This window comes from Lepisosteus oculatus, chromosome 1, assembly GCF_040954835.1.
Source record: "Lepisosteus oculatus isolate fLepOcu1 chromosome 1, fLepOcu1.hap2, whole genome shotgun sequence".
In the NCBI taxonomy this organism is placed as follows: Eukaryota; Metazoa; Chordata; class Actinopteri; order Semionotiformes; family Lepisosteidae; genus Lepisosteus; species Lepisosteus oculatus.
This window is the reverse complement of record NC_090696.1, coordinates 57638046-57654571: the sequence shown is the minus strand read 5'-3', so window position 1 is coordinate 57654571 and position 16526 is coordinate 57638046. Positions and strand designations below refer to the sequence as shown.

At 36.5% G+C, this 16526-nt stretch overlaps 1 protein-coding gene across 2 annotated transcripts in view; it reads right to left on the bottom strand.

The window, feature by feature from the left end:
• elovl6 (ELOVL fatty acid elongase 6) overlaps positions 1–16526 on the bottom strand; it is a 67218-nt gene that overhangs the window by 20854 nt on the left and 29838 nt on the right. For both annotated transcript variants that reach the window (XM_015345289.2, XM_006629830.3), the window contains exon 2: positions 4844–4975. In XM_015345289.2, coding sequence (XP_015200775.1) covers positions 4844–4975 — 132 coding nt within the window. The remainder of the gene's footprint in view (positions 1–4843; positions 4976–16526) is intronic.

The following is a 16526-nucleotide window of genomic DNA, read 5'->3' as shown; positions in this document are numbered from 1 at the left end:
CTGTGTTACTTTTTTTTTTCTAAATAAAAAACAAGTGGTAAAATGATAAAAAGGGGAAAAACAAGTCCTCCAGGTCATCCCTTTGTTTTCTCTTGGTTTCCTACAACTGTCAGGATCCCTGCTAAGAAACATGTTTACTCATGTCTTAGTTTTTAGAAATTCTTCTGCATGAAAGACTGTATTTGACTCTCCCTCAGACTACCGGTGTACAGCTTCTTCCTCCAAAGCTCCTTCGTCCTTCATACACCTACTAAAGAGAGAACCAGTTTATGGAGGACTGCAGCTTCCATCTAACACAGTGGTACAGACCGTAAGCTTTGTCCTCTCAGACTATAATTAGCTGACGGCCTGTGGCAACATATGTTTAATATTTTTAATAATAATAGTTAATAGTTTTACCCAGACCAGCACTGTGCCACAGTTATTTTAACAGACAGCATTAAAAATGATAAAAATATTAATTCCTATTAATTCTCTAAATATAAATCTTTCATTATAAAGTAAATCATATTGTCACAGGCTGAGGCAGGTGACAATGGAGGTTTTTTCAGAATCTTTATAAAGTGTGCAACACCTGGCAGTGTAAACATCCAGTTTCAAAGCAGAGGGGATGCTTGCTATGATGTGGGGGCTGATCGAAGCAATCATAAAGTTTAACTTGCTTTACCTTAGTTAATTAAGTTCTGGGTAAATGATTAAGTGTCAATCAACAGTCCAGAAAAACGCCATACTGTATTAAATCAGATCAAGAGAGAGAAAAGGGAGAGGTAGAAAAGAAGGCCAGACCACGAGAGAGAGGAGTTAGGAGAAGTTGGAACTTGAAGCGTGTGCCAGGCTTAAGTAAAAAACGAAGGGATCTAAGTACTTTATTTGAATCTTGCTAAGAGAGCTTGCTACACTGTAGTTTTTTAGAGAACCTGGAGTTCCTGTGTGAAGAACCCCTTGGTTAAATATTGCAACTGATTTTGGAATAGGGAGATAGGCTCCCATTTATTTTGTGACTTCTGTATTAGAGAGATTTAATCGTGGGTTGTAACCTATTCATTTTAGAAGGCAGTTTATCTCTTCTTTGGCCTCTGTAGGCATTATATAAGGTCAAGTACTGTACTCGGTAGAAGCATGGAGTTTTTTGGGAGGTTTAAATGCAGGTCTCTGAAACACCTTATCTGTAAACTTTTAAACACAGTAACTTGTGTTTTTGTACCCCCACTCCCCACAATTAGTAATAATATATTTATTTGAAATGATTACATACAGTTCTCTAATAAAAAACAATACTACCATTCACAAATGCCCTTAACCCAGAAGATGACTTTAATACTTTGGACTTTGTTGCTAAATCCTATGTGTTGCATGGGGTTCAGGATTTTGTAATTAAGAAATATACAGTAGCAGACCACAGTGTGTTTGGTGGTTTAATGCTACACTGAAAATGGCATCACAACACAAACTACAGCTACATAATGTATTTATACAAAGGTATCAACAAAAGACTAAATACAGATTAAAATATAGAATTTATCATGGCTACATGGCACTTTTAGAGGGAAGCTTTACAATTTCAACACAGAACTGATGGGAGAGACTTACACTATGTGCAAAGGAGCAGTTATCAAGGTAAATCGTGACTTGACCACTAAACTGCTAGATATGATTTGATGAGAAATACCAAACATAGGTGAGAAATAATGATATTGCTGTAATAAGATGATGTTGCAGTGATTAAGTACTGTGGCCTTTTCCTACGGTTGCAATATATTTTTCTTGGCACTAATTATTCTTATGTGTGTCCCAGGTGTAAAAAGAAGTTTATAATGGGGTACCATTCTATGTAAAAGACTTATCTCTAGAACTGAGAACACAATAACACAAACATAGTTATACAAGAAATTACCATTGAATACTTCAAACAGTTTAAATGTTTAAGCACAGCATCTCATTTTTAACTTGTTCCTCAGATTTGTTCATAATGAATACAGTCCAGCAGAATTTTATGTGCTCCTTATAGGATTAACTCTATCAAATGACTTAAATGCAATTGATAACTTAGTTCAGTTACATAAGTAAGAGATCAGGTGAAAAACCAGAACACTTCCATTTAAATACTATCTTGAAATAGCTTTTACAGATTTAAAACTATGGTAAGAGAAGCAAATCCATTTCCTAAGTGATGTAAGTTATAGTATGTTAAATGAGAAATCTAAGGAAAACTAATTTTGTTTCTGAGCATAACGTGACAAAAAATGTAAGAGAGCTCCTTTATATATTCTTATATTGACATTTTTTAGATATTTTCAAATAACAACAGCAGCTGGTCCTTGCAATTTGCTGTATAGGCATTCCAGAAATGTGTTCCAAATAGACAAAATATGAGCTAACAGAAAACTGTTCCTTAATAAAGGAATGACAAAAAATATATCCAAATAACATAAGAGAGACAACGTATAAAGAGGACAACCTGTAGCTCTGTAATATTTTACTACTCATAATGCCTTTTGGGACATTCCTGAAAGGTACTTTTTATATGATTAATGTTGATATCTGGTATTCACTGCTGTAATATATACATTAAGAAGAAGTGAATATTCCAATATAAATGCTATCTTTATAATCCTTATTTTGCATGCATTGCCTAATATAAAAAAGGGCTTAGGCAAAGCCATACTTTGGGGTCCTCACCTTAGATTCCATTATTGAATGTCTCTCCATCTGTTGTTGAAGCCCCGATTGCTATCATTTAAAAAACCTGATGAAATCAGAGATCTACAAGTGTCTTAGTTTTGACTGAGACAATAGTGCTAAGGAACCCTTACTTTAGCTTCTGTACTTATCTAATTAAGTATTTCTGGTCCTAAAGTGCTGCTCTTCCAGCTGGTTTTTATTACATGCTGGATTCTTAATGACTTCATTTGAATCAGTCAGTCACTTAATTGGTCTATAATACCACTGCTTCCGGCTCTTGACGTATTAAGGATTTTAAGGTACTGTACCTAAAACACCAAGGTGAACCTGGCGAGCCCTCCAGAATCAAGAATATCGGGAATATCACTGTCAATAAGCCTGACTTTTCTATATACAGTAAGTGAACAAGTTAAGTGTCATATGTGTCATATTGCATTGTTTTCCATGCACAGTGGACAATGCCACACTAACCTTTTATAAAAGCACCAACCAGACATAAATGTCAAACTCCTAGGCACGTAATTGCTTTTCACACTTTTTATGCTCTAATAAAAAGTGAATTTGGCTGTATATTATTAATAATTGAAAATGGTGGTGTGAAAAATGGAGGAAGAGGATTTATTGTTATTGAGTAGCTTATGTAAAAATGAAAAGTAGTGCTAGAAGGAGAGAATGTCATGTTGAATCAAGAGGTAGCATAAGACAAGGTATTGTTAAAGCAGTATTTCAGGATAAAAACAGCTTAAAGCTACTGCAGGAACTGGTGACAGAAAACCTGGAGCTGGATGTCACTCAAGTTCAGGTCAAGAGCTCGGGCGTCTGTCTGCCAGAGAGGATTTTAACATGCTGCTCTGATCCACAGAGCTCTGCTGTGTTGCAGCACACAAGTCCATTATATCAAAATTAGAAGCCAGAAAAAAGAGGAAAAACAAAATTGGGTACAATGTGCATTACCTCCATCCCTGGCTTAAATACTATATTTAATGAAGTCATAAAACAAAATACTCAGATTTAATACCCAGTGTCTGAACTTAGGATACATGACTATAATTAGAGATAATTGGTCTAAGCTTAATACTCACTGTATCAATATGTAATGTTTGCCAACTCCACCTTTGTTCTAATGAACTAATTGCCGTCTCTTAGTGTAAAGGATCTATAGCACATGCTAAAGCACAATTGAGTCACAATTTAAGAGGGAACATAAAGGCTACTCCCCCAAAATAATTACTTTACTCCACTTTTCACATTTGTGGAGTTTATTTTAGAAATGTAAAACAATCCTTTGTTTAAACCAACACATAATATAGTTGTGATACAATGCTTGTGGACCTCGCATATACAGAGACAGAGCTCCCTTATAGCTTGTAAATCAGTTAATTGTTCGAATAGTTCAAAACCCTGATGTCCCGCAACTGGAGGAGGGGGGAGAGATCCAGCCATGCATATGTGTGAAAAATGTGTGGAACAAAGGGCAGATCAACATCCACAGACATTGACCTAGCAACAAAACTGAAGATACAGTACGTCCTGTGACATGGACAGATATAGATGTAAAGACATGCTCTGCTCTGCTACTGTATATGGTATGTAACTTCCCTTTTTGAACCAAAAACCCTTTACTGAGCTTGACCTTGATTCAGGGTAGACTCATGAAGATGGAGTGAGGAAATGATAGGAAGCCTCAAACAGCTTGCAGCCTGAGTCAAGCAGGCACAGATCCAGGGCTCTGAGACAGGTATAAATAAAGTGAAGAGCTCCGGGGACTGCTTGGAGAAGTCACAGAACCCTCCATGGATGATGCCAACAACACCTCAATCATCACTTTGATTAGCCACTTAGTCTAACTGCCTAGCAAGCCATAGGAGATGCCATTGAACAGAAGTATAAGAGAAGTCTTGATAACTAATCTCAACCCTACTCCTAGTAGAGCTCTACCAATTGAGGACACCCACTCTTCTCACCCAGAACCTACAGCTTGATCTTTTTACCTTCCTTCATTATTTGGAAGTTGTTTACACTGGTAAACACTCTGCAGTGTCCGATTAAAACTATCTTTTTATAAAGAAATCTCTTCCAAACAATTTTTGATATGACCCGTTAAAGACAGTTCTATCAAAAATGTAAAACTGAAAAAAAAATTCAACCAAATTTCACTTACCTAAAGACAGCAAGGCTCAGTGACCAAAGTACTAGAGGTTTTCGCAGTTCAAACTTTTCCCTCTGTTTCATCAGATGGCGGCCACCAAATATAAATGCAGCATACAGAGCTGAGAATAAAAAGGATTTCTTCCTACAAAAGAGAATTGCAAGATATTAGGGCAATTCAGATTTCATTTTTATAACTGTTCAGGTGTGTGGTGCTTTTGTTATTCCTTATGTCACTTAAAACCTGGATCCCCTTGGAGTTTTATCTGGTGTTTGACATTGGAGTGAAAACAGGAGCAAATAGATACTAAGAACATACACACCCATGAACGTCATACACACCCATGAATTTCTAACAAAGTACGCAGTTTGGATAACAGAAAGACAAAATTAACTCCTAACAGACTATAATATTTTATATTTGTATTTTTTCACTTTGAGACTACAAATTTTGTACTCCCAATTAGAAACTATGTATTGATTGTCAACACTGTTACAACCACTATATTATGCATATTTGCCTATAGAAATGTACTCTGAGAGCTGAACACCATTTTTCATATTTCCACTCCCTGTGTCTGGAATGAGTTAGCATGGAATGGAAGATTTATGAGGTTCTCACTGGCTTTATACCTCATTGACACTCAGTGGGTCACAGCAACCCAGGAATATCCTGTGCAAATCAAGTCCAACCCTCATGGCTCTTGGCTAGCTGTGCATGTTTAATTCCTCAGCCCTGGTCAGTCGATTAATGACACTGTCCAGATTTGACCGTTCAGTGTCTGATTATAGAGCTCAACTTGTGTTTCAGGTGTTTGCAATTATTGCAACAAAAATATACATTTTAATATAATACAATGGCTTCAGTTGATTTTATGTGTTTGACTAAAATGTATATGAGTTATTTTAAATAAAAAAATAAATAATTCCTGACACAGTATTCAATTAAAAATATTTAAAAGGGTGTTTTATCAAAGGAGTGAAATCAAGCTACTAAAACCAGAGGATATGAAAAATATAGCTTTTTTAAACTTTCAATTACCTACACAATGAAAATTAAATTTTCAAAATTTCTTTTTCACATTTCACATTTTCACAACTTTGATTTTTTACACCATACGGATACAGAACCTGTAATGTTATTACAGTTGTTCAGCATGTGAGAAAAAGTAAGTATTAACAAAATAGTGAAATATCTTTGCTGTGTTAATTTAGTGATGGCATGAAGGACTGTGTTTCCACACTTGAACAACAGAATAAAAATTGTCAAAAATGGAAGATGAATAATATCCAAAATATTTTGTAAGGATTGAGATTTATATCAAAAGCAGTGTACAGGACTTTGAAGCTAGGCCTTAAACTATCATATCAAAATAAGCTGTCTACAACATCTACATTAAGTTCATTCATTTTAAAGTAAATGGCCTAAAATAATAAACTGATAATCAGGATTATCATCTAAAAAAAGACAACTGCATTCAGGCACAGTCCTATTCAAAGCCTGTGTGTTGTGCCCACTGAAGGGATACAGTATGTCTGAATTTCTGCTGCTGTAGTCCATGGCAGCAGATGTTGATTGGGTGCTTCAGTCTATTCAAAAAAATGATCACAGGCAGTGCACGGATATAGCAGATGATCACTGAAGACACTGATTCAAATTGAAGATCAATGCTGAATTCAAACAAGTGAGTCATTGAGCCACTGGGGTAATGTGACCTACTCCTTTACAGCTGTTTCCTGTTCACTAACGCCGCTTTTTAAAACACAACTTAACAAGCGGTGAGCTGAATGTGCAGTATATTCTGAAATGAGCTTGAAGGTATTGTGTACTTTATTGTTCTGCGTACTAAGATAATAAGATGAAAGTACAGTACATATAGTACCATGAACCAAGTTGGATGCTTCTATTATAAATCTTTTACGAGGTACCAGATCCAATGTGTACAGCTATGGTAGCTCTGACCCTCATAAAATGCAGAACACACTAAACAACTTTTATCTTCTTTATGTGTGCATTTATGACCAGAGACAGCTCAGTGTTGACCAGTTGTGCAAATCTCTCTTAGGAAGAAAAAAATAAAATATACAGGACCATCCAGATCTAAAAAATGTAAGGATATCTCAAATCAGCCTTCATGTTAATTTAGATAACAATACAAAAGTGCTCTAAGACAATTAACAATATTGGATTTCTACACATCCAAATGTTTTTAAACACTTTTAATTCAAGATTTAACACAGAGGATGTTTGTCTGTTCGCTCATCTACAGTTTAAATTTCATATAAAACCCCAAAAATGTGAAAGAGTGAAAGAACCTCCAGGTGCAGATAATACTGTAAGAGAAATAGGACTGGCAGAAGTAGAGGTGTCATGAACTTTGGCTCTAAGTAATAATGCTAATCTCTATAAGTACCCTTTCTGTGTATATTCCAAACTTATACTCACAAATTAGAATGAAAATCAGCCTCCTATAACTGCAATTACAAAAAAAGACGTACATTTTCTATTACATCTGTCTATTATGCTTCCATTCTGGTAGTTTAATGTTTTTCTTTCATTTTGCAGGAAGAATTTTTGCATATTAAGTACTAATGTTATTAACAATTCTAGTAACAGTGTTAGAACTCTGCAGTATTATTAGTAATAAAAATAATGATAATTGCTAACACTTATATAGCGCTTTTCTGGACACTCCACTCAAAGCGCTTTACAGGTAATGGGGACTCCCCTCCACCACCACCAATGTGCAGCATCCACCCGGATGATGCGACGGCAGCCATAGTGCACCAGAACGCTCACCACACATCAGCTATCAGTGGGGAGGAGAGCAGAGTAATGAAGCCAATTCATACAGTAGATGGGGATTATTAGGAGGCCATGACTGGTAAGGGCCAATGGGAAATTTGGCCAGGACGCCGGGATTGCACTCCTACTCTTTTCGAGAAACGAAATTAAAAAGCCTTCAGATTTTTAATGACCACAGAGAGTCAGGACCTTGGTTTTACATCTCATCCGAAGGACGGCGCCTGTTTACAGTATAGTGTCCCCATCACTATACTGGGGCATTAGGACCCACATGGACTACAGGGTGAGCGCTCCCTGCTGGCCCCACTAACACCTCTTCCAGCAGCAAACTTCTTCCCAGTTTTTCCCAGGAGGTCTCCCATCCAGGTACTGACCAGACTCACACCTGCTTAACTTCAGTGGGCTGCCAGTTGTGAGTTGCAGGGTGATATGGGTGATACTAATAGTAGTAGTAGAGAGAAAGTTATTGTTATTAGAACAGTGGAATAACCTTGCTCTGTTGCTGTAGTGATGTCAAGATGTCCTGTTTATTTTTCTATTTTTGAGTAACAGAATAAAAGCAGATCATTGACGCATGATCAAAAATCCACTTATTCTTGGCAAGAGCTTGCAGCAACCCAAAACCTATCTGGAAAGGTGAGGCTACAACCTAAAAAAGAGCACACACACACGTGCATACTGTACACACCAGGACAATTTATAGATGAGCACATCTTCGGAAGATGAAAGAAAACTGAAGCATCTGCAGGAAACCCACATTCCCAAGCAGTCTCCAAAACTACTACTGTCTGGTATCATACCAGAACCCAAGACTTGTGAGGCAGAAGTGCTAGCTCCTTAGATACAGTCATACATGAAACAGTCCACAACGCTTGATTAAAAAAAATATATTTCTTATTTATGCCTGTCTCAACAGAGAAAAATACAAGGAGTATATAGACTATTCCACTTCAAATCATATAACAAACTCCCATAATGATTTAAAATGGAGTGGTTAATTGGTGTTGATGAATTAATGCATAGTTATAGCTATTACCATAGAGATGTTAAATGCATTTTTAATTATGCTAGCAATTATCTAGTGTTGAGAGAACAATTTTGATCTTGGCATTCAGACTTCTACTGAACCAGAATATCGCACACAACTCCATACTATTAATGACACTCTATGTACACATTCTATAATATTATGATTGTTTACCTTATACAACACCAAACATTGAAATATACCATACTGTTAAGCTTTAACCATGAATCTGGCTGCATTACTAATGAGAAGCAAAGTTTAAAGCTGTATTTCATAATCCACAACTTGAAAATCTTCACATCACCTAGCACTGAAACATAATTGTTTCCTATGCCTCAGTCTGTATTTCTCATCCATTGCTACAGTACCTGCAGAAAATGTATTTATTTATTTTCCACCCTCAGACTTTTTATCATCCCATTCACTCCCTTGCTTGAAATGTGAAGGGTATATTATCCGCTCAGTTATAAGTGTCTTGATTTCAACTTTAGATTTCTGGAATGTCACAAACTGACTTCATGCAAACTATTTATCTGTCGCTAATACATACATTCTGATATCATGCTTTACAGATACAACACAGTGACTGTTAAAATGGCAATACTCTATGGAAAAGACAAATGTTAAGCTACTTCAGTTTTTCACAATAACTCTAGTCTATAAATCTTATTGACAATCTAAAGTTGTGCATTTCTACTGAACATTGGCATTCCATTTCAACCAAAAAAGACAATACATTTAAGAATAACGCAGAAGCCTTATGAAAATGGTGTGAATTTAATTATTTAATGAGGTTCATCATTTTAATTTCTTTGAGTTTTTGTTTTTTTGGTAGCACGTGTTAATTACAGTGATGGCAGCGCCTTGTCTGCCAGAAGACCAGGTTGGCCAGAAGACTGATCCATCCATTTTCTAACGGCTCCTTCCAATTTAGGGTCACGGGGGAGCCAGAGCTTATCCTGGCAAGCAACACGCCCAAGGTAAGCTACACCCTGAATGGGACTGAATCACAGAGCAGACAGACACAAACACAGACACAGACACACTAACACCAGGGCTAAAAGTTCTTAGATGTCAACTAACCTACCAGTATGTCTTTGGACTCTGGGACTAAACTAGAGCACTGAAAGGAAACCATGGGGAGAACATACAGTACAAAGCTATACAACTACACAAACAGGTCTGGAATTGAACCCCAGGCCCAAGCACTAAGGCTAACCACTGAGTCACTGTGCCACCCCAGCCAGCAGATACAGCATGCAATTTCACATTGTTACAGAACTGTCATCAAAGGCTTCACTATGTCACAGTGATTCATGGTCATGAAACTGTCTCAGAACAGTTCAAAGCTTCTGGTACGGATCTCTCTGAAGTTAAAACATTAAAACGTTATACACTAGTACTGCCTCCTTATTATTTTTGGCGATTTCAATAATCTGTTTGACGGATGACTTCTTGGAGTGGCCAGCCATTCAAAAGCCAAAAAAAACATGTCTGACTCACTGGGGATTATGCAAGATTGAGTGTTTCTGCATTTTTTAAACATGGTTTTACTTATTCAGCAGCCTTTGAGCCATTATAAATCATCTAGAACAAAAGTGACTTCCCCTGTAAAGACCTGTATGATTTTAAGACAAAGTGCACATTAAAATTACCTCACAGATATAATTTAAAATGTTTTTATTTTGATGACATTTTCTCAAGTAACTTGAAGCATTTAAAAATAATTAATATGAATGTGAATTAATTTGATTTAAAAAATCCAATAAAAATAAATAAGACACCGAGCCAGTTCAAAACAGTTTTATAGTCTGTCCAGTCTGTCTGATTATTGTGTTTGAGGAAATTTTTTGCTTATTTTTAAATCTGTCTAAATAGTGCATCACAATACAATATTAAAAATAAACAACAGAGGACACAATATCAAATAAGCAAAATAACTCCTAAATTGTTTTTATCCTTTTATGTAACTATTTCAACTTAGTGACTGCAATGCCTATTTTGAAATGGCTATGATGTAAAGGAGGGTTTCACAGGTAAAGTGACTTGCATGGACCTTCACAGTAATGAATCTCTAGACATATGTCAACACTGAGGCAAATACAACAATGGGATCTAAGACACGTAAAAGTCCAAAATTCTTCATCAGCAAACTACAAATGTAAACACTGTTCAGATTCACAGTAAGTGACTGAAGAATGGTGCACTTTGCAATGTGGTATTAACATAGAACTTTAGCATTGCCTGAAATCTGTGAGCCGATGATATGAAGACTTCCTTAAAAAATTGTAAGAATTTCATAATAATTGAATTCCATAAAAGAAAGGGGTTATATTTATTAGTAATATTGATAATAATTAGGATTCTATTAGAATGGAATTATTAGCATTCATTTAAAATAAATTCAATAAAAACAACACTTTGCTCTTTGGAAGTGCAATGAAAGCTTCTGGATCTGTAAAGAGGCCTTTGAAGGTTTCCCGTTTTCCTCCTGGGGTAAAAAAGGAGGTAATACAAGGAAAACATTTGGATTTCAGTCTCGTGCGTCATCATGGTTAAGGTCAGAGAGCTCTCTGAAGACTGCAGGCAAATGGCCATTGACCTCCACAAATTGAGGGATGGCTTTAAAGGAATCTACAAAAAGCTGAATCTACCACTTTCTACTGCCGTGTTCTTTTTAAGAAATGTAAAACTTTTGGTATAGTTGTACCCTGTTAGGAAGAGGACACAAGTGCATCTTGTCACCACAGACAGTGAAACAAATGAGATTGGGAGTCAACTAGAAATTCAAAGGCAACAGCTGGAGATCTCCAATATACTGTACAGTGGCATTGTCAGAATACAAAATGTTGAAAACTAATGTCTATAGTGCCCCCGCATTAATGTGGCATTCATAACTGGTTTGCATGAAAGAAGCCAAGAAGCCTCTTCTGAGGGTGAACCACAAAAAGAGATGACTCAAACTTGCCAAACTTCACATGAATGACAACTGAAACAATGTCTTAAGGTTGGATTAAATGAAAATTGATCAGGGTCCTGGAGCCTCTGTCAAGACAAAGGAAATCATGAAGTCCAATATGAATAACAACATTTTGACCAGACACTTATGTTTTCTATGCCAATGATTCAAGCTTGGCTGAAAATGGACATTACAGCACAACAAAATAAATGTTCTCAACTGGCTATCACAGTTTTCAGAGCACAATTAAATGGAGCATTTGTGATCCTAATTCGAGATAGCAGTTCACTAACAGAAACCTAAGGGGCTGAAAGACTTAGAGCTATTCTGCATAGAGGAATGTTAAAAAATCCCTCTAACATGCCAGAACCTCATAGCACACTACAGGAGGTGTCTAGTCACTCAGAAGGCATTTAAAAAAATACTTACTACAGGGGTGTGAGCGAATGTGGAGTTAAATTATTTATGACAAATATGACTTTGTTCTGTGCCACTGCATTAAAATTACTGTATAATATGTTTGGAATTTTAAGCAAGGAACTTTCCAATCTGTAAGTCTGTCATTTGATGTTTACTGTTCCTCTTTCATTTCATTTGGGGTATGAATAAATTAGGTAGACACTGTAACTATTTCTCTGTGGGAGTTTTCTACAGAGTTGATTCTCTGGAATATTAAAAAATAAATAAATAGCAGCTTCCAGCTCTTCCTACTGGTGTGATATTTTCAGTGGTATGTTTTAAGATCATAAAAAGGTATGAACAAGTATTTACATGACTGGAATAAATAGTGACTCCTGTTCTCTATTTTAAACTAACTTCCAAGTACTGTCTTCTTGTGCCTTCTGTTTTGTGTTTCACTGTTCATTCTGGAGGAATATGCTAGGTAGATCTCTCAGTGTGGCACATTACCTTAAACTGCTAAATGCATCTTATTGCTCTTCTCTGGATGGATTCCACACCAGAAATACCTTTTCTATAACTTGGTAAACAAAGCATACAATATACAATTTACAACACAATACATTTTTTTAACATCACATCCCTTGATTTTAATTTTCTTTTTACTATAAATCCCAGCATTGTACTTTCCTTTTTAATTGTTTCCCCCATTGTCTAGGGAAGATGTAAAGGATGCATCAACATAAACACCTGTCTTTTGCATAAGTAGTTCAAGTAGGTAGCTGCGTCAGCATGCATAGGCTGCAAAGGAACAAATAAAGGTTATTCCTTGCTGAAAATAGAAGAAAGGAAACACAACGTTTTGGCCATTGTGTTTCCTTTCTTTTGCATAAGTAGCCTATTCTAGCTCAGCATTTCCTATTTTGTATTAATGGTGTGTTGTTACTGCCAGAATGCAATACCCACCATTTGTCTACACACTAAATATCATCTGCCAGGTGTTCACCCATTAGTGCATTTTATCTAAATCTTTTGGATTTTTTTTGCTGTTTCTAAAAGTGTTTACTAATCCTCCTAATTTGCTTTTTTTGGAAATTTGACTAGTTTACTAATTATTCTAAAATCAACATTATTGATATAAATTAAGAACAGCAGTGGACCTTGTACAGATCCTTGTGGTACTCCATTACATCATCACATTACATCATTTTTTTCAATGTTAATATTACTAGATATGTTCAAAAATGACTCAAGTCACTTTTAAAAATTATATGTTTTTATTTTTTTATTTTTTAATTAAGTCTTGATTTCCAAAAATGCGTTAAGGAGGACAGATAAAACAGGACAGATAAAAATCCCATAGATTTCCATTATTTTTTCATATTTATTTCTGTATTTTATTTATAACATACTCTTATAACCTTCATATAATCAGAATATGAAACTTCAAGATATCAAAAATATATGCACAGTAAAAAAGTAAAATTTCTGTCAGTCACAACTACTGTACAAACTGCATCCCTGGCACAAGCAATGGAAAATAAACAATAATGTTATTGTATGTCAAAAGGCCAGTGATTGTGGGGATTTGAATTGTTTTATGAGTCCTGGGGAGTGACAACACTAGAACTGTCTCATCTTATATTAAGAGATTTGCACTCTATTATGATGTATTGCTCAATTTTCAAATAAAGGGAGTGTAGTTAGGACTTACACGTCATACAGTGCATGACTAACCAGATCTACAATGTGATTAGAGTTAGCTGCAGCATAATATTTTCTCCTACAGACTTTTGAAACATTATTTTTCCTAAAGTCCATCATCACGTTTAGTTGTATAGATTGGGTTAGTTCTTTCATCACAGTACACATCCATGAGCTCTGCATTCCATGTCACTTCCAGTACTGTACTGTTAATGTACTGTGACATCAGCAACACTAGTAAAACAGCTGAAGCCATGCAGAATGATGATAGCATAACAGCATAAGCATAGAACAGCTCAGTATCCATGAATTGCTAATTGCATCATATAGTAGCAGTTTCAGTGCTTGGCTACAGGAGAAAATTCCAAGAGTGCAGCAGAGCTGTTTAGATCTGCCTCAGGGCCATCTTCCAGTCCCCATTTTCAGCGCCTTCCATCCAAGTTCCCCAACCCCTCAAAGAGCAATCTTTTTTAGGGCAATGCAATCTCCATGTGTTTCTCCACAAAGCTTAGTGTTGAGCATGAAAACCCACCCCTACCATCAACTGCAACAGTGCTATTTTCCAGCCATCTCTGATAATGATAATGTTTCTTTATTAGCCCAATTTCTTGCATTAGGAATTCGTCTTTTCGCATACGCCAGCTTTTCTCCATGGAGACACAGACACACAGACAGGGAGAGAAGCTTGGGGTCGGAGCGCAGGGTCTGCCATTGTACAGCACCCCTGGAGCAGTTAGGGTTAAGGGCCTTGTTCAGGGGCCCAACAGAGTAGGATTCCTCTGCCAGCCGCGGGATTTAAACCGGCAACCTTCCAGCCACAGGCACAGATCCTTAGCCACAGAGCCACCGCTCCGCCCGGATTCCACAGAAAAAGAAAATAACACACGGGCTTCAGATGAAGTCTCCAAATGTTACAGGCTGTCTGAAAAACTAACAGGGCTAGGAGAGAAAAAAACAGCGCAGCAGTAATCTTTACTCTTCTACCAAAATATCAAGAAAAGAAATATCTTAGACTCAGGTCTCTAGCCATCTGCACATCAGGATGCTTCAGTATGGCCGATCTCTTTCAGCTCGTTCACTCTGTCCGTTCCCAGTGTCAGCCCTTCTGGCAGTTTCTCGAAGCTGCCGTCTTTGGCTCGTTTGTCCAGTCTCTCTTTTTCTCTCTCAGTCTGTGGAGCTCTAACACAGAGCCCCAGTGCATGGTGTCCCTGGTGTCTTCCACAGCTACCTCTTAACTTTAACAAAGGGAGCACTTGTTTATATCAACAGCAGCTGTTGGCTATCATGGAAGTAACTACTTACAGTTAGATGCCATGAGCTTACAATTTGCCAAAGATGTGGACCCATTTTCTACACTTAATATTTTATTGAAACCTCAATGGTCAAACTGGAGACTCCTAAGGGTAATATACAGTAAATGCAAGCAAAAACCAAAGAAAGTAAAATATGCTGATTCCATAAGTATTCAGTATTGAATTCAGACGTATAAATTCAATATTAAGTGGAAGCACCTCTGGCAACAATTACAGCCACGTGTTTTTATGGGGCTTCATGTTCTACTGTAAGTCTCAAACAACTTACACACCAGCTTGGTGCAATTTTTGCCTATTCTACTTGACAGATACAAGCTCGCTCATGTTACTCAGGGATTTGTTATGGACAGAAGTCTTTCTGGGAATAAGCAACAAGATTTGACTTTTGACTTTGAATGTATGTTTTAAATGTGTGAAGTAGGTTGCGTATATAACAAATATTAATTTTTACTCCAAAGCTTTTAGCAGGCTTTAAAGCAGGCTTTAAAGTAACAGTGTGAAAATTGTGCAATGGTCTAAATACTTTTGAAAGATACTTCATGTCAATTGTAAAAGCTACTTCACATACTGAAAATACTGACATTTTATTATGCAGTTATTAGAAGATTTTGCAAAAATTAATAAATTGATTTTTCTACAGTACAAGTAGTATGAGAGAACGTATGAGGAATACTGTTACAGTACATTATACATTTTCCATGTATGTTATCCAGTTTGTTTAGATTTTAGCTTTCATCAGCAAAATACATTAACAGGTTATCCTTGCATGACTTCCTTGAAAATGCATTTGTAATGAGCTGTCAGAATTTATGGTGCTTTCTTAACTGGACATAGTAATAAGTCCAGCCTCATCTCACATTTACAAAATCTTTCTTGAATTTTCAGATATAAGCTTAATAACATCTGGGAAAACATTCTCATTCTCTTTACATGCCAGACTTTGCTGGTTGTCCTCTTTCCCGCTTATTCCTCTTTGCCCCCCATTTTTTCTTCTTTCTCTGTTCTTTGTCTCTGGGTACATAACATAATAAATGACTTCTTAAGCTCTCTTCTGGTGTTGGCAACTTTTAAACAACATGATGCCAGTTACAAAAAAACATAATTTGGCTTAGGAAAACATGAATAGTTTTCCGCCTGCAGTCTGTGTGGAGTTTGTATTTTCTCTCTCGTGTTTGTAAGAGAAAATACATACTGGTAGGTTAATTGCCTTCTGTGGAAACTGGCCCTAATATGAGCGTGTGTGTCAGTGTCTGTGTGCCCTGCGATGGACTGGAATCCAGTCCAGGGCATATCCTGCATTGCTTGCAGGAATAGGCATGATCCCGTATTGGATAAAGTGGTTAGAAAATGTATGTATGTATGGATTATTGTAAGAACTTATTTGCAGCAGTCTCTAAACCTTTCCCTAACAAGTTTGTTAATTTGGAGTTAGAATCCTGACTTGGTGCACAGGTGATCATATTATGTCTGTTTTTTTTAATCCTTGCA